The 26,508-nt window shown below is 36.7% G+C and overlaps 1 protein-coding gene and 1 long non-coding RNA gene across 2 annotated transcripts in view; one reads left to right on the top strand and one right to left on the bottom strand.

The window, feature by feature from the left end:
- The window catches only part of LOC135207966 (high-affinity choline transporter 1-like), a 195,761-nt gene that overhangs the window by 6,174 nt on the left and 163,079 nt on the right, over positions 1–26,508 (bottom strand). The window contains 3 exon segments of the mRNA XM_064239996.1: positions 3,898–4,028; positions 5,152–5,255; positions 10,296–10,418. Coding sequence (XP_064096066.1) covers positions 3,898–4,028; positions 5,152–5,255; positions 10,296–10,418 — 358 coding nt within the window.
- The window catches only part of LOC135207968 (uncharacterized), a 251,372-nt gene that overhangs the window by 205,420 nt on the left and 19,444 nt on the right, over positions 1–26,508 (top strand). The window contains exon 4 of the long non-coding RNA XR_010313090.1: positions 5,137–5,300. This is a non-coding gene — a long non-coding RNA (uncharacterized LOC135207968). The remainder of the gene's footprint in view (positions 1–5,136; positions 5,301–26,508) is intronic.

Genomic DNA, 26,508 nt, shown 5'->3' with positions numbered 1-26,508 from the left:
TTCATTAACCAGGAAATTATAATTAGTTCGAAAGATTTTGCAGATATCTGTAAAGTGATGCTTCTGTCACTTATGAAAGCGACGTAATTCCGATGTGAACGTTTAATAATTACTATTCCTGAGTGACATGATTTCACTTTTTATCGCCCTGAGGGTTTAGCGAGTAGGTCAAGCCTTTACGATTCGTAAAGGCTTGTCAAAATATCTTCGGGAATCATTTCTGGTGGAGAGGTATGAAAATATATCTTTTAAAGTCGTTTGTGATTATGCATATCGGTACTGGAACGAATTCAGTTATTGTTTGTGGAGACCTCACTGATATTGATTGAAAGCCTTTCGCTCAGAAGAGGAACTTGAAGTTAATGAAGATGTATGTAGTCGTTTGAAGTTAATGAATGATTTGTAAGTTTCGTTTTGAAAAGTTAATGAAGAATGTACTCGTAGTCTTTTCTTGAAGTTAATGAAGATGTAAGTCGTTTGAATTTTAATGAAGATAAAGTACTACGCAGTCTTTTTTGAAGTTTTAATGAAAATATGTACTACTAGTCTTTTTGAAAAGTTGAATGAAGGTGTTAAGGTCGTTTTGAAGGTTTTAATGAAAGATGTATGTAGTCTTTTTTGTTTGAAAGAAGTAAATGAAGATTTTACGTAGTCTTTTGTATTCTTTTTGAAAGTTAAATGAAATAAGGAAATTTAACTAAAGGTCCCTTTGAAGTTAATGAACATGTACATAGTCGTTTGAAGTTAATGAAGATGTACATAGTCTTTTGAAGTTAATGAAGATGTACTGCGTAGTCTTTTGAAGTTAATAAAGATGTAGTCGTTTGAAGTTAATGAAGATGTACTACGTAGTCTTTTGAAGTTAATGAAGATATACTACGTAGTCTTTTGAAGTTAATGAAGATGTACTACGTAGTCTTTTGAAGTTAATGAAGATGTACTACGTAGTCTTTTGAAGTTAATGAAGATGTACTACGTAGTCTTGAAGTTAATGAAAATGTAGTCGTTTGAAGTTAATGAAGATGTACGTAGTCTTTTGAAGTTAATGAAGATGTACATAGTCATTTGAAGTTAATGAAGATGTATGTAGTCTTTTGAAGTTAATGAAGATGTACTACATAGTCTTTTGAAGTTAATGAAGATGTAGTCGTTTGAAGTTAATGAAGATGTATGTAGTCGTTTGAAGTTAATGAAGATGTACTACGTAGTCTTTTGAAGTTAATGAAGATGTAGTCGTTTGAAGTTAATGAAGATGTACAGAGTCGTTTGAAGTTAATGAAGATGTACATAGTCGTTTGAAGTTAATGAAGATGTACGTAGTTGTTTGAAGTTTATGAAGATGTACATAGTCGTTTGAAGTCAATGAAGATGTACATAGTCGTTTGAAGTTGATGAAGATGTATATAGTCTTTTGAAGTTAATGAAGATGTACTACGTAGTCTTTTGAAGTTAATGAAGATGTAGTCGTTTGAAGTTAATGAAGATGTACATAGTCGTTTGAAGTTAATGAAGATGTACGTAGTCGTTTGAAGTTAATGAAGATGTACGTAGTCGTTTGAAGTTAATAAAGTTGTATGTAGTCGTTTATTTTACAAGCTTTCAAGGCGCATACAATATTTTTTTATATGAGTGACATAGTGAGAGAGGTGGAATAAAAAAAAATCACCTATGCGAGATCATGGAGGGGATGGGGCGGTGGCTGGTTAGGGGAAGGTACAAAATCTATGCAAACTCGCTACCCCCATCTTGACTACTAAAACTCCGCTATTCCTTTTTCAGAATGCCAGGAGCCTCTTTCCCTCCCACCTCTCTTTTAGCTGGCAGGGAGTTCAGTTGTATTTCTTCATGAATTATTCATTTCATGAGCGCCTTTTCCGTGGGGCATTTTGAAATGGCGAAATGCATAAATAAAAGATTTGTTCCGGAACTGGGGATGCTGTTCGCATTCTTCTTGCCGATTTTTATAGTCTGAGGGGACTAGGATAAGAGCTCCTACCTGTGGGGAATTGACTGTGGTGAAACGCTACTTTGGCCAATTCACTGTTCAGGGGATTTGTTCATATTCTATTTATTTATTTGTAAAATTTTTTAAGGGCCAATCAATCGAGACCTCACTATTTCTGTGTTTCCTGGTAATTATGCGAGTCCCATCTCTTTAGATATATGTAGTCAATGAGCAAAGCGTATGAATACTGATTTGAACAGTGCATATACTACATTTCCTGAGTTAGTCAGCCAACTTTTCATAATGAAATCTATGAGGAACACAAATAGCAAAGGTGAAATAACCGTTTACTACAAATTCACTTGTGTAGACCCCATTATTGTTCGTGAATTTCAGTTCACTTTGAATATTTAACTTATATATCTCTCATTAGTCTGCTAGTAAAGGACCGTGTGTCGAAAGGCCTAGCAACGTGTAGGTTGCGTGGCACTGAGTCATGCAGAGATGATGTAGACATACCCAAACCATTATATACTTTCTCTTATAAACTGACGATTATACCCTGAATTTAATGTGTGGGTTGTCACCGGTTGTTGATGAAATATACAAGGCAATAAAACCAGTAAAACGTGTTCCCTATGGAAACATCGACATGTAGTGCTTTATATCAACAGTCAGATCAGAGTTGCCAGTTTTTGTTTTATGTGAACGTTCCAGTGAGCTCCCAATCGCTCTAAAGCTTTGCGGATACTTCGGCTTAGTTTTCAAAAGTGGATTGGGTAGGCCAAAGGGTGTCTTTTGTGGTTGGTCTCTTTCATCACGTGTATGTGTGTGATAAGGTTACCATTTTTATGCAAGAGGTAATACGTAGGTTTGACATATTTTCCTTTAGGAGAGACTGGTGAAAGTTAAAATCCCTATTTCGAAAGCCCATTAAGGGTGCCCTGTAGGCATTACTCAGGGTTCTGTGCAGCGTCCCTTCGTCCCCTAGCTGCAATCCCTTTCATTCCATTTACTGTACCTCCGTTTAATTTCTCCTTCTTCCATCTGACTTTCCACTCTCTTAACAGCTGCAAGGATCTCCACCTGTTACACCTTTCAGACCTTCTTACTGTCGATTTCCCTTTCAGCGCCCAACGACCTCATAGGTCCCAGTGCTTGGCCTTTGGCCTAAATTCCACATTCCAATTCTTGTTTCGTTAGATATCGTCCATTTTCAGTGTTTAGCAACAGTTTACGAGCAGTCATTACACACGAGAAAAGAACAACTTATGATCATTTACGTTACAGTTTAACCTACATTGAAGGCTAATTTATTTTTTCCTTAAGTTTCTATTCAATAAATTATTTACAGCGCGTCAATGGCGTGGTCGGTATGGTGTTGGCGTGCCAGCTCGGTGGCCGCGATTTCGATTCTCGGGCATTCCACAGAGGAGTGAGAGATGTGTTTATCTGGTGATAGAAGTTCACTCTCGACCTGGTTCGGAAGTCACGTAAAGCCGTTGGTCCCGTTGCAGAATAACCACTGGTTCCATGCAACGTAAAAACACCATACAAACAAACAATAAATTATTTATAAAAGATTACAACAGAAATGTATAACCACCTAGAATACATTGCTTTCAATGTTGCAAAAATTCTTTTGTGAAATGCTTCAACAATTTGTCTTTCAAAATGGCTAATCAAGAATTAGACATAGCTGGAATGAATAACCGTTTCGTCTCAAGTAATAGTAATATTAACTCATACCAAGTAATAGTAGTAGATACCAATTGCAAGGAATAATGACGTATGCCACATACAAGTAAAATTGAAGTCAGCGAGTCGCCAATAATATTCTGATCTGATACCTAGAAAAGATGAGGAAGTCTGACACCTAAATATGAGATTTGTTACTCTTAGCCATAACGAAGTATGCAACCTTCAGGAAACAATAGACCACGCCCACTTACCTAAGATTCGGAACAGAAACCCGAGAACATAGCCGACAATGGATCCGTAGGTGTTGACGTAGTCTGGGAAATGTACAGCCATCGTCAGTTGCGGGAACAACATCACGTACACGAAGTCACCGCATAAGTAGCTGGAGATCATTGTGATAAAGAGGGATGATTTAGATGAGCTAGTCTAGTGTCATCTTGAATTTTGGAGCACATCGTATTTGGAAAGGTTCATATAATATATGTATGTATGTATGTGTGTTGTATGTATGTATCTAATATTAGGAAAAGTTTATATATTATGTATATACATTATACATATACAGTATAAATATATATACATATATGTATATATATATGTATTATATGTATACATTTATATACTATGTCTGTGTATAAAAATATATATATATTATAATTTATATATATAATATTATATATTAGTATATATTATTAATTATATATTATATAATATTATATATTTATTTATATAATATATATATATATGTATGTATGCCATATATCTATATATATTATATATATAATATATATTATATATATATATTAGATATATATATAGATATATATTATATGTAGTATATTATTTATATATGTGTGTGTATTGTATGTGTGTGTATGTGCTTGTGAGTACTGTCCATGTATGCAAATATATATTTATGATACAAATATATCGTGCAGTTATGTCATTCAACATCTCTGTATGGTTTTTATATGCATTACACTATAACTATACGATCTAGTTACACGACAGCTTGCCTTTTCCATGACCTGCCTATCAAACCTTGCAACTTTTTCATTCCACAACTACAATCTTGCCATTCCTCAATAGCTTGCGTTTTCTTTGAACCTCTCATAACAACAAGGTACCTTTCCCATAAAACAATGCAACCTTGTCATTCCACAATAGCCTTTCTTTTCCATGAATTCTCTCACAATCGTCTAACCTCGTCCTTCCATAACAGCTTTTCTTTTCCATGCATTCTCTAACAATCGTATGACCTTGTCATTCCATAACAGGTTTCTTTTCCATGAATTCTCTGACAACTGTATAACCTCGTCCTTCCATAACATCATACCTTTTCCATGAATTCTCACAACCATATAACTTCGTCCTTCCATAACAGCCTTTCTTTTCCATGAATTCTCTAACAACCGTATGACCTGGTCATTCCACAACAGCATACCTTTTCCATGAACTGCTCATACAAGTCAACAACCCTGTCATTCCAGAACACCATGACTTACAACAACGCATAGATGGACTTGCCATAGATGGCGGTGACGGTAGCAACAACAGCGACGACAACGATGCCGACCCTCATGACCCAGATCAGTTCCCTGTCGGTGGCCTGCAATAAGAAGAGGTGATGACCTTTCAGTCACAATGTGGAGGCGTACGTATCAGCATATCGTCACAATATCTCCATTGGCGCTTCGAAACTATAGCTGGTTCACTTAAGGTAGATCCTTGGGTGAGCCGCATGCCTACTAGACGTTTGTTTGGCGGCCGCTGATTGGCTGGAAGCTGCCTACCTCCCAATTCCAGCCAATCAGCGGCCGCCAAACAAACGTCTCGTAAGCATAGGGCTCATTCAAGAATCTACCTTAAGTGAATCAGCTATAGTAATCGAGTTTTCTGTAAAGCGGATACTAATGCTGTATGAGCCACGGCCCGTGATACTTTCAACCACAGCCCCATGGTAACCTGTCCGATAGCGTTGCCAGATGCACGATCATGGCTGACTTTAATCTTAAATCAAATAAGAAACTACTGAGGCTAGAGGGCTTCGAAACAATTAATGGAGTTTTCCGTAAAGCGTATACTATTGCTGCATGAGCCACAGCCCGTGATACTTTCAACCACGGCCCGGTGGTAGCCTGTCCTATAGCGTTACCAGACGCACGATCATGGCTGACTTTAACTTAACTTTAAATCAAATAAATAACTACTGAGGGTAGAGGGCTGCAATTTGGCATGTTTGATGATTGGAGGGTGAATGATCAACATACCTATTTGCTGCCCTGTGCGCTTTATCTTTGAGAAATTCCATAGGACATGATGGCTGATCATTTTCAACGAGATATTTCAGTCTTTCATTAATTGTTTAGACTTGTATTTTTTTCTTTCACCGAGAGTACCTTTTCTTACATAACATATATCTTAAGAGAAAAGAGGTCATATATATTAAGGGAAAAGCGGGTCTACTCTTCTTCTGCGTATCTCTTCCGCGCTGAACACCGATGTAAGTTTGTTCAAAATATGAAATTAATTCTGTATGTTTATCGTCGTCATCGGAAACTTCAAGGCATCAACAACATCTAAAGCATATCACGAGTAGCTGGAGAAAGTCTCTTCGGAAAGTTGAGTCTAAATTACGTAAAGGATTAAACAACAGCAGCAGAATTGTTGACAGATAAATGATACAGTTCTCGTGGTTGGAAATCATTTTAAAAAATTGATAAATAATAAACAAGTAGTAAGCGGGCGAAACCCTGTATTAAATATTATATTTAACATTATATTTTCTTGTGTGGAAGTTTACATGGGTGGAATTTGTGGGTGAAACTTTCGCGGGTGGAATTTACATAGTACCGTTTTATGTGGTAGACAAGGGTAGGTTTGAGCAAACCTAACCTTTCCTATAATGCCGTGCCCTTACATAACCAGACCTTACCTTCCTAGCCTATCTTAGGGCGCGTGCCCTGACTTGGCTTGGGGGCCTTCGTCCCACCGTGGGACAACCGACCCTCCCCCCCCCCCCCCACCCCCCCCCCCCCCCCCCCCCCCCTCCCCCAAAGCAACGCTGAACACCCTGTCTCCCAAAAGCTTTGCTTGCTACCCTTTTATCATTCAGTGGTTATGCAAGAAGTATTTTATCAGTAGTTTGTTACGTATTTGAAGGCAATTAAGATTATTGTTTGTTACGCAAGTAAATGTATTTGTTTTATTTGTTATTCAATTGAAGATATTTTATCATAAACAGAAATGTATTTAATATAAATATCGCGGTGTACAACTAACAATTATTATCATTTCTTTGTTTCTGATGATTATCACCATACGGTATTTTGCATAAAGATGCAACTTCAAAAGTGAAATGTGTTTTTATTACATGATGGAATGCTATATTTATAAATTCCCGTTCGCTGTAAATTTTTCATTATTCTGACCATGTTTATACTTATGTGATTAAAATAACGCAATGGAAATTGCCCAACATAGCTGAATTATTATTAGGATGGCAATATTACAACCATTCCTCGTTTATCAATATTGTGAGACATAACATTTAGGCACTTCGGGAAATATGGAAAATACTTACTTAAGTTTGTTTTGTTTATTTATTTTTTATCACGAACATAATTAGCCAAATTTAAAACGCTGTATATAAGGAATAAATCTAGATAATTTACGAAAAATTATCTATGACGTTGATGGTTTAATTATTTAACCGGAAGGAATACAAATTAACCTAGGAGCACTAATTATTGATTATCTTTCTCTTTACAAGAATTATTATCATTGAACTTGGACAGGAACGTTGCGGAAATGATATAAAAAACAGAAGGGTAACAATGGCCACCCAAATCGATGAGAGCCATAAAACAGACGATAACAGCAGTTGTCTTCCCCGAATCTACAAAATTAGTCGATTTCTTTGGTTTCCTCCTACATCGAGGTGTCCAGTTACTCCCATCTTACCTTCTATTATGGTCCTTGACTGTCGACATTGTTGACACAACATTTTGCTTGTCACTCCTTCTAAATATTTGCATCAGCTTTTTGGAGCAGTGCTAGGAATTAGGCAAAACGTTTGATGCGAGACAAGTCCTGTTTCAAGCGACTGATTTGAGATTTTAGTTGATCAGAATTTATTACTTCATCATATACCCACCTTCATTATTTGATGTAAATGTAGCTCTCGAATTAGTGTAGTGTATAAATTTGATCGTACGTGAATGTTATTTGGTATTCCAATACCGTTAAAAACGGTTTATCTCAGATCTAAGAGTATAAATCATATTTTCATAACACGAATTCATGATTAGTGCTTTAAACATTTTAGTTTTGTCCTTCGCAAAAATCTGGGCAAAAAAAAAGAAAAAAAAAAAAAAAAAAAAAAAAAAACAATCATATTCAGGGCACTGGAGGAAAAGAAGCTTCATTAGCTAGAATTCCATTTATCATGACAAAAATATATCGGGAAAAGAGGAGGGAAACGCTGACGAATTTTGGCGGATGTGTCCGGCGTCTGTTGATGGCTTTGCCACTCAGTGATAACAGTGAATATTGAAAGGTCAGTTTTTAGGCACTACGGGTCAACAAAAGTACACACGCGCACACACACATACACAGAAAGAGAGAGAGAGAGAGAGAGAGAGAGTGGGTGTAGATTAAAATGTAGGTCGTCTTTATTGACGTTCACTGTAATGCAAGCAAAATGTCGCGCATAATTAACTGTATGAATTTGTCATTGATGAAAGATTAATATTATCATGTTTAAATATGTAAATTCTGCATGAATTAACTCTTTCATCAATGCATGTAAAACTCTCTCTCTCTCTCTCTCTCTCTCTCTCTCTCTCTCTCTCTCTCTCTCTCTCTCTCTCTCTCTCTCTCTCTCTCTCTCTCTCTCTCTCTCTCTGAGTAATCGCATTAAGGATTTGGCACTGGTGATTTTATGTCAACTGCCTAAGCTTTTCCGAACTCGGTCGTTTCTGTTCAGGCGCTGTTTGACATTCCATAAAAACAAGGCACACACTTCAGCGTTAGATGTCCTACCATATTCTTTGTCACTAGTTAAATCTTCAACAGATCCGGCAGCCATTTTCTGTAAAGGTAACTTTACTGTTTAGCTTGTTAATAAATAAAGATAAATTCAGTGATTTTATTGATGAAGTGCATGAAGTGAAGAGGAGGCCTTCTTTGCCTCTCGCTGTTTTCATCAGGGGCGCGAAAATCACATATCAAGACAAAGAACCACAATACTCAAGTTTGGAGGGAGATACTGAGTGATCCTAGTTCCAGGAGCTGGAAAATGGACCGATGTTGGTGAGTATGGAAGCATGGGTGTTGGTGATTTTGGAAGCATAGGTGTTGTTGAGTATGGAAGCATAGGTGTTGGTATGGAAGCGTAGGTGTTGGTATGGAAACATAATTGTTGTTGAGTATGGAAGTAGTATGGAAGCGTAGGTATTGGTGGCTATGGAAGCATAGGTGTTGGTATGGAAGCGTAGGTGTTGGTGAGTATGGAAGCATAGGTGTTGGTGATTATGGAAGCATAGGTGTTGGTGATTATGAAAACATGGGTGTTGGTGAAAAAGTGGACACGAAAACAGTAGTAACGTTGATTTTCATCACAAAAGGCCTTTTTAAGTTGTAGTAATTATTCTTAACGAAAATTCTTGTTCTACTTATATATATATATATATATATATATATATATATATATATATATACATACATACATACATACATACAGAATCTATTGTTTATCTATACCAGATACGTATATGATTGCAATAACGCACATGAATTCTAATAACCACAGTGCCCTCTTAACTTCTGAAATTCTTCACATTTATTTTTTCTCCTGCGTGTAAAAGAAGTCGCTAGAAATGGCCAAGAGTGGTTCTCTGTGGAGGCATATCCAGGTTCGTAAAACTACTGTTGACTTTTTCTCGAAAGTTATCGTGCACTTGAGTAACGAAGAGGTTTTCAACAGCGTTGTTAACGTTGTCAGCTGCCAGTTCTCAGTGTGCTGAACTTCAGAGATGGTCTCTTTGTGAATATTATATTTATATTAGTTTAATAGCCTAAACGGCGAATATTCATGTATATTTAATAAAAACGCCGGATTAAGTGAAATTGGATCTTTTTATTTTATTTATTTATTTTTTTACTATTTTTTTTTTTTAAACGGGCTTTGACGGCTGCTACGCTGGATTAGCAGGAGGAGGGTGGATGTGTCATACCTCCCATACCCTCCCGATCGTCCTTCCTATCAAGCCACCACCCTGGGCGGACAAACAAGAATTATCCACATGGATTTTATTTTTATAGATAGATTGTCTCTGAACATAATATTACGTTTTTACTTCTTGTGAGCCATTAAAAGGATTTATACGATGCACACACCACACACACACACACACACACACACACACACACACACACATATATATATATATATATATATATATATATATATATATATATATTATATTATCTATATATATATATATATATATATTATATATAATGTTTGCATGTATCTGATTTCTTTACCGACAGATTATTAATTTATTATTAGCGTTGTTGCATGAATCGTCAACTAAGAGACCGATATTCTGTAAACGCTAGAGCTGCATTTGAACTTGAAAGTTACCTTTTGCCTGATGACGTTTCTGTAGACGTTGTTCGCGAACATGGACGAAGCAGAGAGCACGGAAGAATCAGCCGAGGACATGACAGCCGCGCTGACAGCTCCGAGCCCGAAGAACGCAACCCACTGGAAAGAGTAAAAGAAAAAAAGAAAAAAAATTTAATCAAACGCATATTAATGCAATCTGAAAAATGTCAACAAACTCGTGTTCTCGGGAAAACTTACGGTTAAACTAAAGAAAAATATGACGTCCTCGAAAAAAAAAAAAAAAAAAAAAAAAAGTCAGTAAATATGCCTTTCGGAGACGGCTGGGAACCATGCCCAGGTATTATTCCTCAGTTTTACTTAACACTGAATGTGTCCCAAGGGAAATTAAGTAAGGCTGGGAGCTGATGGATTATCCTGGAGCCCTTACATTTTCTGTTAATGCAGCTGAAAGGGAAACTTATTAAGGTTTGATTCTCTGCCACAGCAGAAACCAGACTTAGGGCGAGCAGCCGTCTGGTTGTCTGATCCGTGGCGTAGAACATATTTCTAACATCTGCCTGTATTGGTCAGTCCTCAATTTCGTGAATGGTAGTTGTACATTTTTAAAATTAATTTGTTGCTTTCGACGGTCAAACATGGAGACGGTTCATGTTTCATTATAACATCATGAGAAAAGATGAACTGAAGAAAAGAAAGTAGCATTAAATAAAGTGCCAATAAGATCAAATTCACGCTGTTTGATGATGGAACCGAACAATTTATATACTGTGAGGAAATACGAAGGTCTGGGATGAACGTCTTCCGAAAGTAGTCTCTGATTCATTCTAGCCCTCATGGCAAAGCCGAGCGATAATATATAAAAGACCCAAGGACCCAGTTGGAAAGATGTCAGATGTCTTCTCTGTGGCCCCGCCGATCGTCAAGAGCAGTGTTGCGAAGTCTATTCCGCGACTTCGCTTCATTAGCTCTCAATCATCGTGCTTCAGCTTCCACCTCAAATCCAGTAGCAGCCTAATCACCTTTATTTATCTCCAGTCTCCCCCTCCCCACCCCCCACCCCCCGTGGCGCTCCTTCTTCCACCGATGAACCTCTCAAGTTTGCCAATGTCCTCGCCACCCGGCGCCTGCCAACTGACATTGGCCAAATGCACGTCGGTTAATGAGATCTTTCAACCGCAATGCCTCATCGCAGAGCCGAGTAATCTCATCTTAATCGCGATGTGTCCTATCAGGGGGTGGGGGTGGGGGGGGGGGTGGGGGGAGTTTAGTGGCCGCACGCATGACCTAATTAATGACATGTTGACTGCTAATTAAGAGTGGAGTTAATCAGGTTATGTACCAGTTACGCTGAGAGAGAAATCGCTTCAGGATTTTTTTTTTCTTTTCCTATTGGATATTTGACTTGTGTGAGGAGGCTGCTCGTGCGATGAGCTTTACAGGACGAATGCTGTGCAAGGCACGTTTTTGGATACTTTAAAGCGCTGTAATTAGCAGCGTGTGTGTAGGTGATTGGACAGGAAGAATTTGAGGAAATGAGGGTGGGAAAATGTACAATATATATATATATATATACACATATATATATACATATTTATATATTATATATATTAATGTTATTAGTATTAAAACTAAAAGTAATGAAAATAATGACAAGGAAATTAATCATTACGGTAATAACATTATACTGTTTGATGACATATATGTATAGTATATATGAATGATATTATTATTAATACTAAAAGTAAGGAAAATACTGACTAGAAAATTAATCATTACGGTAATGACATTAAACTGTAATGTAATCGGAACATCTTTCAGTAACTGCGACGACTCAAGGATTAAGCATCTCGATGAAATATCATAGCAATCTTTATCTGTTTGCACAAGTCTCAATTTTGGGAACAATTTCCAGTGAGGTCTTTCATAAAAGTTATTTTCTAGTTCGTATGCTGCAAATAATTTCTCTAACACGATCTTGTGTGTCCTCCCTTGTGTGATAGTAGGGGAGGCATGACACATCTACCCAACCCCCCTGCAAACCGGTTTGTCCGCCCCGGATGGGGGCAGCGTAAGTAGGGGAATGGGAGGATAGGGAAGACACCCACCCTCCTTTCAGCCGAAGCCCATGAAACATCAGCCACAACCCAGACGTGGCTTGTGTTGTTGGCACATATAGCGGTGCCAGACCAATGGTCATGGCTAGTTTTAACCTTTTATAATAGAAACTACTGATTCTAGAGGGCTGCAATTTGGTATGTTTTATGATTGAAGGTTGGATGACCAATGTGCCAATTTGCAGCCCTCTAGCCTCAGTAGTTTTTAAGATCTGAGGCCGGACAGACAAACAAACAAAAGGCCCATCTCGATAGTCTTCTTTTACGGAAAACTAAAACTCCTGCAGAAATTGGCGTCACAGCAGGAAAAGTCATCGACATTGTTCTCACGAGGCATTATTGAGGTAACCGAGTGCTTTGAAGTGACAGAAGGTATAAGTTTCAGGAATAGGAAACTTGCCTGAAAGTCATCTCCTAAATGGTGCTTCTTAATGGGGCGTCGTTACATTCATTAAAGTTGGAAAGAAATCGTTCCAGCGCTCAAGAAGTGAATCAAGGTCGCTTTGTCAGAATTTCCTTAGATGAGCCCTATTTCTGATAACGAGAGGATACTACATTGAAAAAGAAAACCTGATTTTTTTCCCGTAAGAATATTGATTGAGAAAGAATTTTTATAATGGAAATTTTTTCTCAATTATTATTATTGGAAAAAAAAGAACTCCACAACATTACTGAGTATAACTTCCTTACTTGTAAGTAATTACATAGTAGTTTACTAGTATGTAAATACAAGTAAACAAGTTATACTTGGTAATCTTGTGCGGTTCTTTTTCAGTCTGCAGAAGGAAACTGAAAGAAGTTTTTGTTCGGTTCATCATTATTATTATAATATGACTGTTGACGAAGACGCTAGCAATCATAATAACGATGATAAACGATAGACTGACCCGGGAAACCTAAGGTAACTGCAACTGGTAGCAAAGAAATGACAGAGCCAGTGGTAAAGACTACTCGTAGAATTGTGTTCCACTCCACGTCCATCGAATCCCGGCCTCTCTCTCGGAAGGAGAGAGAAAGCATTTCCTGTGACGTCACAAATGTCATTCTCGCCAAATCCGCGAGTATCTCTTTTTGTCGGACTTAGGCTCCGTCTAATCGGATTGAGATGCCGCCGCTTGTTTCTCTTGCAGGGCAGACAGAACACGAAGGGAATTTAGTCAGAAATGTCTTGGAGGAAATGACAGCGGATTATTCAGATCTGAATGAGGTAGAACGAATGTGCATTGCAGAGTTCAGCGATTTCTTTGAGCTTCTCATTCTTTGTTGACTCATGCACCCTTTCACCACATGTCAGAACCCCCAAAAAAACCCTCTTTCCAAAATTGTCTGCTTCAAAAGGGGCATTCCAAATGATATGCAACAAAATGCCGACACAAACACATGAGCCAGTAGAGAGTAATCCCAGCGTGACCTCTCAGTTATGTGGACCGATGCACATTGCGTTTTGTGTGGTTCCTAGACCTAGGTTGAGCCTGCCAATCTGTGGTCAATCTGCCCCCTTCCCCCCACCCCCACGGGAACTCCGAAATCTCCTCTAGGGGGGAATTCCCTCCTGGTTTAGAACCGCACGTCCAGATTGTGTCGAGTTGTCTGAAACTTCCACTTAGTCCTACGTTATTTATTGCAGTGTACATCTATAAATAAGTTATAAAACGTATGAAGTTTGTAATATCATATATTATATATTATCCCGAGTTGCGTGAAAGTTTCCCTTCGACCTACATTTGTTTAGTTTACACTTGGAAATAAGTTATGTTTATCCTGGTATCTATTAAGAAGAACTGAATAATTCTAATTTGCGACCGAACCTAAACGAATATTCAGACTTTCATTCTATTCTGACAGACCTTCCATTTCAACTTGAATAGACACTCCATGGCAATCCCAGGAATACAGACTTGAGCTATAGAGATTAAACTGATCTCGTTTCAATACAACCCTTCAGCTAATTCAAGTGGCATCCCAAGTATATACCAGCCTTGTGGCTGTTCTCGGAACAGAACTGTTGAGAAACAGCCACGCGAGATTTCTCCCGAGAACCCGAATTCAGAAGGATGGGTCCGTTAAAGTCGCATTTCGCTCTCGTGTAAATTGTAGAGGAAGCCAGAATCTGCAGTGAGGTTTGCGTTGCTTTCTGCCATATCCTCTTGTTCTTGTCCCATCTTGGAATCTCTTATCATTTACGAGGGATTTGCGATCCAAGAACAGGGCGCTTATTCACGGTTTTTTTTTTTCTACAAATGAATGAATAATAAATAAATAAATCAATAGATGAATAGATAAATGAATAAAAAACAGTAAACCTCACAAGTACAGTGACATTTAGGATGATAGCTTTTTTTTTATTTTTACGACTACCTCTCTTCAAAGGAATGTAGCTTTTCGTGTAGCAGAAAAAAAAAGACATTTAGTCAGATTTTTCAGGTTATTTAAGTGTTACACTTTTTTTATTTTTATTTTTTTTTGTTCAAAAATAAAAAAAAAATATTTTCTTTTTTAAAATTAATGCACCTAGAAAGTTTTGAAGGATAAAGTGTATTGTCCCCAATCTCTCCTGAGCACCTCATTCTCATTTCAGCTTTAATAACTTTAGAATTAGTTTGCTCCGGGTATTGAAAAATGGGTAAGCTTTCCACCACCAGTGCGTAAAGTTATTTTTTCTGGATAGGATACACTTTAATCACCATTACTGCTTGACCTAGGTTCATGTTATTGCAAACACAATTCCGCACAGAAAATTTTCGACGGCTACGGTCTGAAAAACAATATATAAAATGTAAATATTTAGATAATTCAGGACTAAACCAAATGAATAAGCAGTATGGCCAATAATACAAAAGTTTAGTTTGGATATTTTTCCCGGGTAGTAGCCAGGTTTATTAAATGTTTTGGGTATGCTTTCACTGGCATACTAAACAAATTTGGGTACTTTTGTTCTCTAGGTATCATGAGAACTTGTTTACGCTCATCGCCAAATTATGTTGGGAGTTTTAGCACCTCCCCAGGGAAAACAAGCCCATTGACTATGCATTTATGCTGCTATGGAAAAGGAAAATCCCTTGACTTGTGTCTGCGATAAACCTGAATATGGATTCAATCTGCAACACCCAGATTGCATCAAGCCCCGTTGCATTCAAAGGAAGCCTATTATGATGCGTCCTTATATCTCTTGACCGAAATACACAAGAATTTTTTACGGGTTTCCAAGCAAGTCGGAAATATAATGTATACCACCGACTTGCTTTCTGGAAAATTTGAAACTTCATGGTAGTAGTTTTTCCACTTTTCTAGACCTTTTTATCTTCGTTTACATATTCTTAAGATTATACAACGTTTGCACTGCCTAATTCTGGGAACCACGCTATTACAGGAAATCTATCTTGTCAGACGTGGAAATATCTTGTGTGCTGTATACAAGTGGTCTTTGGGTTGTAGTATACCAACTCTTTAGTACCCATGAAAGTGTGGTTAAATGCTATTCTTTTTGCCTTTCCTTTACTTTTAACTATATTGCTTAGCTGTCTTCTGTTATATGACGCTGCTGGAGTATACGCAGGTTCTACAAGTTCCTGCAAGATCATTCATTCCATAGATTTCCACTGAAATTTATTTTTTTTTCATTTTTTTTTTCTTTCGTCTTCTGCGTCCTGAATATCCCCTTGGGCTTGGCAAGTGTCAGTAATCAACAGCGAGATGGAAACCTCATTCAAAATCCTAAATGAGTTGAATTTAGTTGTTTTTCGATTTTCAAATAAATTTTAGTTTTAGTAAAAAAAAAAAAAAAGTTTTAAGAGCCGAATTCTCTCAGGTTTTATAACAACGTTATTAAAAATAAATTCTGTTTTACCATTTTGCTAAAGAAATGAAACCTAGTGATTATCTTACGAGAACGCTGAGTTTGTTTTAGAACTCATGCATATGCACTCAGTCCCCAAACAGTAGAAAATTTAATGCAGAGTAAGTATTTCAGAACGTCAACAACTGCACGGCAGTCTCCTCCCTTATCAACTCCGTGGTCATAAGACACTGATGGTGTTAGATGAATATCTTTTAAAGAGCCCTGTTTCATTAGATGCAGTGTTCACTAAGGCTGCCTGGTTGGGCCTGATGAACTTGCAGAGATTTTCCTGCAAACTACTATGTTGTTGTTGTTGTTGGCAATCTTAAGAAAAGGTCTGAAAAAGGTGTTTCGCGTTGAGTTAAAGATACAGGAATTTTAGGATAGGATATTTATGATGTATTTATTAGAATGAAAATATAAAAAGTACTTAAAGTGCATGTTAAACAGTAGAGTAATTTTTTTTCTAGTAAATTACAGCCTATTTATTTTAGTTTTCGTTGGTGAAACCACGCTCTATTTGACCGTAGATTTTATACAGCACACGCCCTCGCGTAAGCTGGAGGTCGGATCACGCCTTGTTAACTTGGGATAAGCCATCCAATCAAATCCCGCCCACATGAAGGTTGGTGGGGTAAATGACGAAAGCGCATTGACGGACATCAATAAAGGAAGGAAGGCGTGGTATGTCGAGTCATAAATATTGATAGAAGTTCAATGAATGAGTCAAATTCATAGAAATTGGACGAATGAGTGTTGTCAATAATTGGAAGACTAAAGCATGAAAATGGAATGCGGCTAGTGGAAAGCAGATGGGGTGGAACACAAGAGAACGCTAAGAAAAGCTGGGTAGGAGAAAGAAGAAATTCAGATTCGTCGAATCCACTATATTTATTTTTTTAAATTATTATTATTATTATTATTATTATTATTATTATTATTATTATTATTATTATTATTATTATAATTTTTTTTGAGCTGACGGTAGTACTAAAGCGTCCTTCTTCTTCATAACTGGTCGGCCGATGTATTGTAGTAGCATTAGTCTCTGCCAGTCAAAAACTTCCTCAGTATTAAATTGGAATATTTACCGACAGCTCTCAATAAAGGAAGACTAACGTTCAGAATAATAATAATAATAATAATAATAATAATAATAATAATAATAATAATAATAATAATAGCCGATACATCTTTCTCCGAATAGTGAAAGGCAGAATAGACGAAAGCCCCAAGGATACGTTTGTTCGGTAAATATGAAATGTCACTGAAAATCAGAGGCGCTCTATGAAAATGAGAAAACCATTCATTAGTCAAGTCTTCTTCTAGCAGCTATGGATGATGCATCTGCTTTAAATAATATCCAAAGCTTCGTAGGCATTTCGTAAACATAGGCGGGTGTCTATTCAAGAGGATTCTCTTTAACTTAAGCTAAGCCTATGTTTCTTGCATGTTGAATATATTACTTGGAATACAAACTGCCGTTCTATGAATCTTTAAAGTTTTGGGGCAACCCTCCGCTGGTGTCTGAATTATTTATTCAATCCTTAGTTGTTTATTTAGTTGCTCACTGGATCTCGAACAACCTCAAGTTGTCAGATTCGTCTTGTTTTGAATTTCATTCTCAAAAATATGTCGAATGGATGTTTTCGTGTTTTGCGGGACTGTTCGGCTTCAATAAACAAGTAAAAAATGCGCCGAAGTTTTCCGTACAGATTACAATGAAGGCCACCGAAAATAGATATATCTTTCGGTGGTCTCCGTATAAAGCTGTATGAAACGACCCATGAAAATCTCAGCCGGCCGTGATGGCCTGTGTTGTTGCGTTGCCAGAAGCACGATGATGGCTAACTTTAACCTTAAATAAAATAAAAACTACAGACGCTAGAAGGCTGCAATTTGGTATGTTTGATGATTGGTGGGTGGATGATCAACATACCAATTTGCAGCCTTCTAGCCTCAGTAGCTTTTATGGTCTTGAGGGCGGACAAAAAAAAGTGCGTATTTGTGGACAGACGAATCCACCACCATTGTTTTCTTTTCAGAAAACTTTTCAGAAAACTAATAGAAATAAAAAAAAAGTTACTTTGAATGCAGAGCATTTGTGATGTGTATCGTTGATTGATTTATAGGCACTTATGAAAGATAACACTTGAAGTACGTTATTCGTTAAATAAACTATATTTACGCCAAAAAAATGCTATCGACCTGTGCGCCGTAAATAAAAATGTGCGTTGTTATGCAAAGAATTCCATAACAGAGACATCTGCTTGCCAGTCTGTTGTGCAGATATTTGTGGAATTCCCTTTCACAAAACAAGAAAAATTCACCGAAGGGAAACGGTATTGGATTATATGGCAGTTTGTAAATAGAACATTGCAGGGAGTAAAATTCACTCGTTTATTGATGACTAGCATCAGTATTGGATTAGATTTGTTCATAAAGTCTATAATTATGTCGTGTCAGTCGTTGTAGGAGTTTTATTAGAATGACGAAATATATTTGTAGACATATTTACAGAGATTAAAGCTTTTGTCCCTCCTGTAAGCTTTGTCAGTATATCTACTTGCTAACAAGATGATCCTTCTATTGATAACTGAGAAGCACGATACAGTATATATATATAAATATAATACATAGTGTGTGTATATATATATATATATATATATATATATATATATATATATATATATATATATATATATACACACACACACACACGCATTATATATATATATATATATATATATATATATATATATCACTACATACATATATATATATATATATATATATATATATATATATATATATATGTGTGTGTGTGTGTGTGTGTGTGTGTGTGTGTTGTGTGTGTGTGTGTGTGTATGTAGTATATACATCATCATCATCAAATGATTTAAGATAAATCACCGCGTAGAAACATCGACTTCGACCAGGAATACTATGTCATTTTAATATTCCTTTACTTTATCATCCAGACTTCAGTGTATAAGTTTAATCTTCCCTTACTTAAACAACCAGATTCTAATGTATAAGTTTATTCCTCCCAATGGTGTGGTGGGAGGGATGGGGCGGACAGTGCCGTCAGAACATTCCTTAAGGTTCTTTGCAGCGTCCGTTCGGCCCCTAGCTGCAACCCCTTTCATTCCTTTTACTGTACCTCCATTCATATTCCCTTTCTTCCATCTTGCTATCCATCCTCTCCTAACAATTGTTTCGTAGTGCAGTTGCGAGGTTTTCCTCCTGTTACACTTTTCAGACCTTTTTACTGTCGATTTCCGTTTCAGCGCTGAATGACCTCGCAGATCCCACCGGCACTTTACCTGTGGCTTTAATTCTTCATTATATTCTATCCTGTTCCATAAGTTTAATCTTACCAAAGTAAGAAAGCTGGAATGGCCGCCACGTTCAGCCATTTACATAGAATTCCCATATGGCCGACCGAAGTTTGTCTTTAAGCTCTTAAAATATTCAGACTTTTTACCAAGAAAGTTGATTTATGTAAAGCGGACGAACCCCCGGAAGTCCTTCTAGAAACAAAGGACAGGGAGGGAGGGAGAGTGTCATCAAAGATGGAAGTGTTGTTCCAATGTTATTCCACTTGCATCCTGGGGAGGGAACTGGTGTTGGTGATAGCGGTGGCCTTTGTCTCACGAAAGAGTATGAAGGGGTTTAAAGTCTTTATCCCCCGTAGGAGGGCGGTGCCATCAGTGCACCTCGTTTAGGGCATTGTAGGCATTACTTAGTGGTCATTGCAGCGTCCCTTCGGCCTCTAGCCGTAACCCCTTTCATTCTTATTACTGTACCGCCGTTCATATTCACTTTCTTCCATCTTGCCATCCACACTCTCCTGACAATTGTTTCATAGTGCGACTGCGAGGTTTTCCTCCTATTACACCTTACAAACATTCTACTCACCTTTTCAGTGCTGAATGACCTTATAGGTCCCAGTTCTTGGCCTTTAGCCAAAATTAAATATTCTATTCTATTGATATCATGCCTTTTTTTCTTGTCCTTCGGTGTGAAGGATACTCTAGCATTGCTCCCTTGTCTCATCCTAACACTAGTTAAGTATATCTTAGTTTTACCAGACCACTGAGCTGATTAACAGCTCTCCTAGGGCTGGCCCGAAGGATTAGATATATTTACGTGGCTAGGAACCAATTGGTCACCTAGCAACGGGACCCACTAGTAATCTCCGAAGAAGTTTAATCCGTTGTTTACATTTGAACTTTTTCCTTTTTGCAGAATATTAAAAACGTCATGAGTATGGGTTAGGCCTATAGTGACAGTACAAGATTAAATTGTTCATATGTATTTTTAGAAATCTTTACAAAGCTTAAAGCTTTCGTCCATCCTTCTTTGGACTTGATCACTAAAAGGAGGGACGAAAGCTTTAAGCTTTGTAGATATTTCTGCAAATGTAGTATATCGTCTTGTTAAACAAGAGTTTACTGTGGATCCTTCTATCATATATATATATATATATATATATATATATATATATATATATATATATATATATATAATGTGTGTGTGTGTGTGTGTGTGTGTGTGTGTATTCATAATGGTGGAAGGCATAATGACAAGGAACGCTATTGAATTACAATATTCTTTTATAACAGTCTGTCTTTCACATGTAAAATAAACACATTTCATAAGTAAATGATGGCTGCTACATTTTCCTTATATGATTTTATTCGAGTTACTTTCTGTTTATTGTAGAAAACAGAGATTCTCGCATTAAGAGCCTTCTTTATAATAACTGTTGATACTGCTTTGCTGACGGATGGACTGCCTTTTTTTTTATTCTTCTCCTTCCTCAAGAACAGGCAAAAAAAAAAAAAAAAAAAAAGACTTGCCATCATTTATCTTCAGTACGAGAGAGAAGCGGGGAAAAAATATCCTCAAGTCTTTTGAGATGTGCAGCTCCCTGTGCTCCCGGAAGGAGCTCGTTGCAAACTGGCTCCTTTCATCTGTCAGTGGTACCGGAACTTCCATAATCTTCGTCCTGTTCCGTTTATTTTACTTTCTGAAAGGTCACCCGTTACGTAAGCGTTTTCTCTATAATCTTTTCCTCGCGTCTGTTCACCCGTAGACACTGCAATTTTGTAAATTTGAAATTCTCTCTCTCTCTCTCTCTCTCTCTCTCTCTCTCTCTCTCTCTCTCTCTCTCTCTCTCTCTTTTCTCTTGCTGCAGTGTATAATAGACACCCAGCCACATATATCTATATAAATGTATTATATACTATATCTATATATATGTGTTATATATATAATATAATATAATATTATATAAATTAATATATTATATATATATATAATATACTACTATATATAATTAGTAAATATATATGTATGATATATATTAGATATGTGTAATATATATATCAATATAGATATATATATTATATAATTATATATATATATATATATAGATATATATATATATATATATATATTATATATATATATATATATATAATATATATTATATATACTATATATATATAGTATATATGTAATATATATATTATATATATATATATATATATATATATATATATATTATATATATATATAATGACACTTTCCTAAGATGTGCGTCACTCATTATGAAAGAAGAATGACAGGCAGTTGATAGAAGATGAAGGAAGTAATGGATCTTCCCAAATCTTTTAAAAACAACATGAATACTACATGGAGCAATACGACATTACCAGCTATGTTTAGAGGTAACTGAATGTCACTTAGATCATTAAAACTAACAGCCTTTGGTGTCTCCCAGAAGATGTTTTGTTCACGCTATCAAGATCTGGTCACTCGTTGTAACTACAATGGATGACTTTTATTAATCAATGTTAGTGCCATGGAATGTTTTAGTCTTTATTTAACATTGCTCTTCTCTCTTCACTTTTAAGTTGTTATTTTTTTGCAGTCATTTGATCTATCTTCTTTATTCTGCTTCTTTAATTTCATTGACCTTCGTTCTTTCATTTATCTCAGCGCAATTCCTCCCACACTATGACTTTGCAAACGGTTTATTAAATTCTTTGCCATGAAGCGTTCATGGAATTATATTTGTACCGTTATCCAATACTGTCACTTTAATAACTGGCAAACTACGCTTAACTGAATCTTGTTCTGGCAGCATAAAATCTATGATTGTAGAGAATGCACCTTTAGGTAGGCTTTTTTTTTTTTTCTTGTTACACCTACACCAATGAAGTTAGGCTATGTTTTCACCCTTGTCGGTATGTCAGCGTGTTCCAGCAGGATATCTTATGGATGGATGTTGTTGAACGTGGGTGAAACATTCTCTGGGTGACACTCTTGCCCCTTCAACTCTTTGAATATTTGAATAACATCTGACTCCTCCATTTACCTTTCAATTTGTAAATCCTTCTGCCGCAGTCCTCTCTTTTTTCGGATCGTTTTGGCACTTTCCTTTTCATGGAGCATCCAGAACATTCGCCTTTAACCTTCCTATTCAGGGTTTGCTAAATATTGCTTCGTTCAGATTTTTAATTGACTTACTTTTCATTTGTCCGTTTTGAAAAGTGAAATTTTCGTGCTCCTTCAAAATACTGAATTCGCTCTATTAGTATTTTTCTAATGATTGAGATCTAATTGAAATACATTGACTGGGCCCGCCGGCGAAATGAAAGCTCCTAAAGCCGCGTGGAATCGTTACTAAAGATAAATATATTGTGAAAGAATGTTGTTTTTCTGAAGAAGAGGCAGTTTTCACTATTTTCTCTCTCTGGCATTTTCTGCTCCCAAGGTAATCTTTTCATGGCAACCAGGCCCGGTAGAAGAGGCTAATTGGAAAGAGATAAAAGTGCACCATTTCCAGTCTTGGCTGGAATGGGATGAAGAAGTGGTGGTTAAAGGGCAATGCATAGTTTTGAAGTAGGGGTTTGTCTATCAAGGGACGTATAGCGATTAGAATTGTCACTGGGCAAGTTTAGCATATCTTGGTGTGTTGAGCTATTTGACTTAAAATTGTCTGAATCTCGAGTTGTTCTGCTTTGTGACTTAACATTATGAGTATAGTACTCCAAACATCAGGAAAATTATGTCTATTATTCTATAATGATTTGAAATGTTCAGCATTGTGAGGTAAAGTGTTCAGCGATGAGACATGCAACGTTCAGTCTTATGAAATGAAGTGCTTAGCATTGAGGCTGAAAACGCTCAGCCTTACTGATTTGAAGCCCTGAATGATTTAGATATTATGGTGTCTTTAAATCAGTCAGTGCTGTGTGTTGCCGTGGTCAGACGTACGGATAGAAATATTTGGTCGTGTGAGTTAGAAAATGTAACCTATGGGTCGAAACGTTCTGGTTTGTAGTTGTAAACGTTGGCCTTTCTTGCTTTCTTTTTTAACGGGTTATGTGAACATTTTCCGATGAAATTCAGACTCCTAACTTTTTAATTAAGTAGCACAAACAACCAGACTAAGTTTGAGAGGGTACTGGAAAGGCTGGCCACTGTAACGATCTTTAATCCACGGCAGCTATAACCTTTGTTGTTGTGACGTTAGTATGAGTCATAAGCCATCAAACAGTATGCAGGCTGTTTTGAGGTGGGACGTCATAATATCAAAGAGAGGGTGAGCGACCTAACATATCTGTGGAGCAATAACGGTAAACGATACAGCCGTGGTACTTAGTTTTTCTGAAGGCCCGTATTCTGGAAGGGCGTTTTCGCGTTTTTTCTTTTTCTTTTTTTTTTTTATTATAAGTTACAGTGTGCCATTCAGGTTAGCCACCAAAATATAAATTGCTTAATGCTCAGGCACTATAGACTGCTCACAACATTAGAACAGACGCATTTTCCTAAATGTTTGTGAAGATCGAGTGGTGTTAGGAGAAGCTGGCTGACCTACAGTGTCAATTATCTTCATTAGAAATAATTACACACGTTGAAGCTACCTAAGCGGTTTTGGTTTTCGTGATCGTTGACCTGTCTTAAATAAAGAGCCTCAATATTTAGAATGTTTTACACACATGTATATATAGACACGTGTGTGTGTGTGTGTGTGTGCATATATATATATATATATATATATATATATATATATATATATATATATATATTATACATACATAATCACGAAGAAGCCACATAGGTCCAAGAAGACTATATCAAAAACCTAAATAACCCCCCCTTCCTTTGTTACCACATTTTTCCCGATCTAGGGTGTTGTCATTACAAATAAAGGACTGAAATCACAGGCAAAAAAGAGAGGTATAGAACACGAGGGTCATTATAATGCGCACGGGGTAACCATACTGGAAGAGATAGACGCTCGCACTTCTATCAATACAATTTGAGACATCGCGAATGTATATGTCTACTCAGAACTCAGCGATCGTATAAGTGCAACGCTTCCTCGAGAATTACACGGGCGAACTCATTCCGATTGTTGCTGTTGCAGAGACGAGAGTACTGTTCAACAAGAAACTAGGCCGGGTCATTGTTGGATGGTACTGGAATCAGGCGCTTTAGCATCATTTTCACATCATCAGCGGTGGTGCGTCCAAACCGAAGCCTATTCAACACGCGTATTCTAATGGCACTCGCTGTCTATACTTATTGAGAAGAGACTCCTACTTCTCATTTCCGCATTCATCATGATTTACCAGGTTGCAGAGCAAAACCCTACGCCCTACCCATTCCTTTGTAATCCTCCCACTTCCATATCTGCCTCTTGTGGATGGGCTTTGCCACCCCTTTTTGTAAACTCATCACTTTTTGTGTCTGTGATGCGGAGGTAGATTGGACCGGGACGATCGCTAATGAGAGCTCCTTCGGTACTTTTGAAAGAAACCCATTCACTTCCTTTTAGTGGAAAAACTCCTTCGTATCCTACTTGACTTGTGAACCTCTCTCTCTCTCTCTCTCTCTCTCTCTCTCTCTCTCTCTCTCTCTCTCTCTCTAGGGGTTTTATTGGGTCGCTCTATATCGATTTTTCTCTTTCTTGTTGGGTCACCTGCAAGTTCGTCACGCTTGGTTGGTTTGGCTGGTTCCAAAGTTCCATATATGCTCCGATTATATATATATATATATATATATATATATATATATATATATATATATATTATGTGTGTGTGTGTGTGTGTGTCTGTGTGTGTGTGTGTAATTTTATATATATATATATATATAATAATGTGTGTGTTTATATTTTAAACATACATGTATGCACTGTAGTTGCGCATACACAAATATAAGGCTATTTCTCTTTTGGAAGAATCTGTATATCCGCAATGCATAAGCATACTCACTTTCACATATATCTGTAAACCCACACTCACATATACGTTCACGTGCACATATACATATGTATATATTTTTGTGTATAATACTAATGTATTTGTGGTGTATATATATATAATATATATATATATATATATATATATATACTATATATATATTATATATCTCAATAGCATATGTATATATGTAACACTCCCTGGAATTTCCATTGGTTACTAATCAGTTTAAGTAAGTCTGTCTAGCATTCCTCTTACATAACTGTTATTGTATGTACAGTGCTCTTCGATAAGGGTAATGGCAATTCCAATTTCCTTTTATGGTTCTGTAAAAGATTATTGTAATGACAGCTATTTTATTTATTGATAGTCATATTTCCGGTTGCCATTTGTGGTTATACAAGAGTGGTTTCCAAGCGAGGTGGTGACGGTAACATATGTAATGTTAGTGCTTTTATGTATTAAGGTGGAATACTTTTTCTGCATTCCTTATGTTTTTGATGTGCTTGGACCATGCGCAAAATTCTCTGGTTAGGTCAGCAGATTTTGGTTTTCCAGAAAATGGACTTAAATTGTCTCCATGTCAAAGATGGTAGCGATTGAATGTTTCATAAATTTTTCTTTTACTATGACAAGCATATAAGCATGAATTTTTGTTATATAATTTACAGATGATAAAAATAATTTTCCAAGGATATATATATTTGTAAGTTTTTTTTTTTTTTTTTTTTTTTTTTTTTTGAGAGAGAGAGAGAGAGAGAGAGAGAGAGAGAGAGAGAGAGAGAGAGAGAGAGAGAGCGAGCTAATATTTGAATGTCAGTATATTATGAAAACACAACAGAAATAAGAAAACAAAGGTAGATTATAGCAATTCAACAACCATATAAATGTATGGAACTATGCAAGGCATGTATTCATACATGGATTCAGGGATAACAGCTAATTTGGGCGGAGGGGGCAGATTTATGGTATGCAGACGTAATTATATTCAGTCT

This window comes from Macrobrachium nipponense, chromosome 34, assembly GCF_015104395.2.
Source record: "Macrobrachium nipponense isolate FS-2020 chromosome 34, ASM1510439v2, whole genome shotgun sequence".
Classification (NCBI taxonomy): domain Eukaryota; kingdom Metazoa; phylum Arthropoda; class Malacostraca; order Decapoda; family Palaemonidae; genus Macrobrachium; species Macrobrachium nipponense.
Note: the sequence above shows the minus strand (reverse complement) of the source record. Positions and strands in the feature narration are given on the sequence as shown.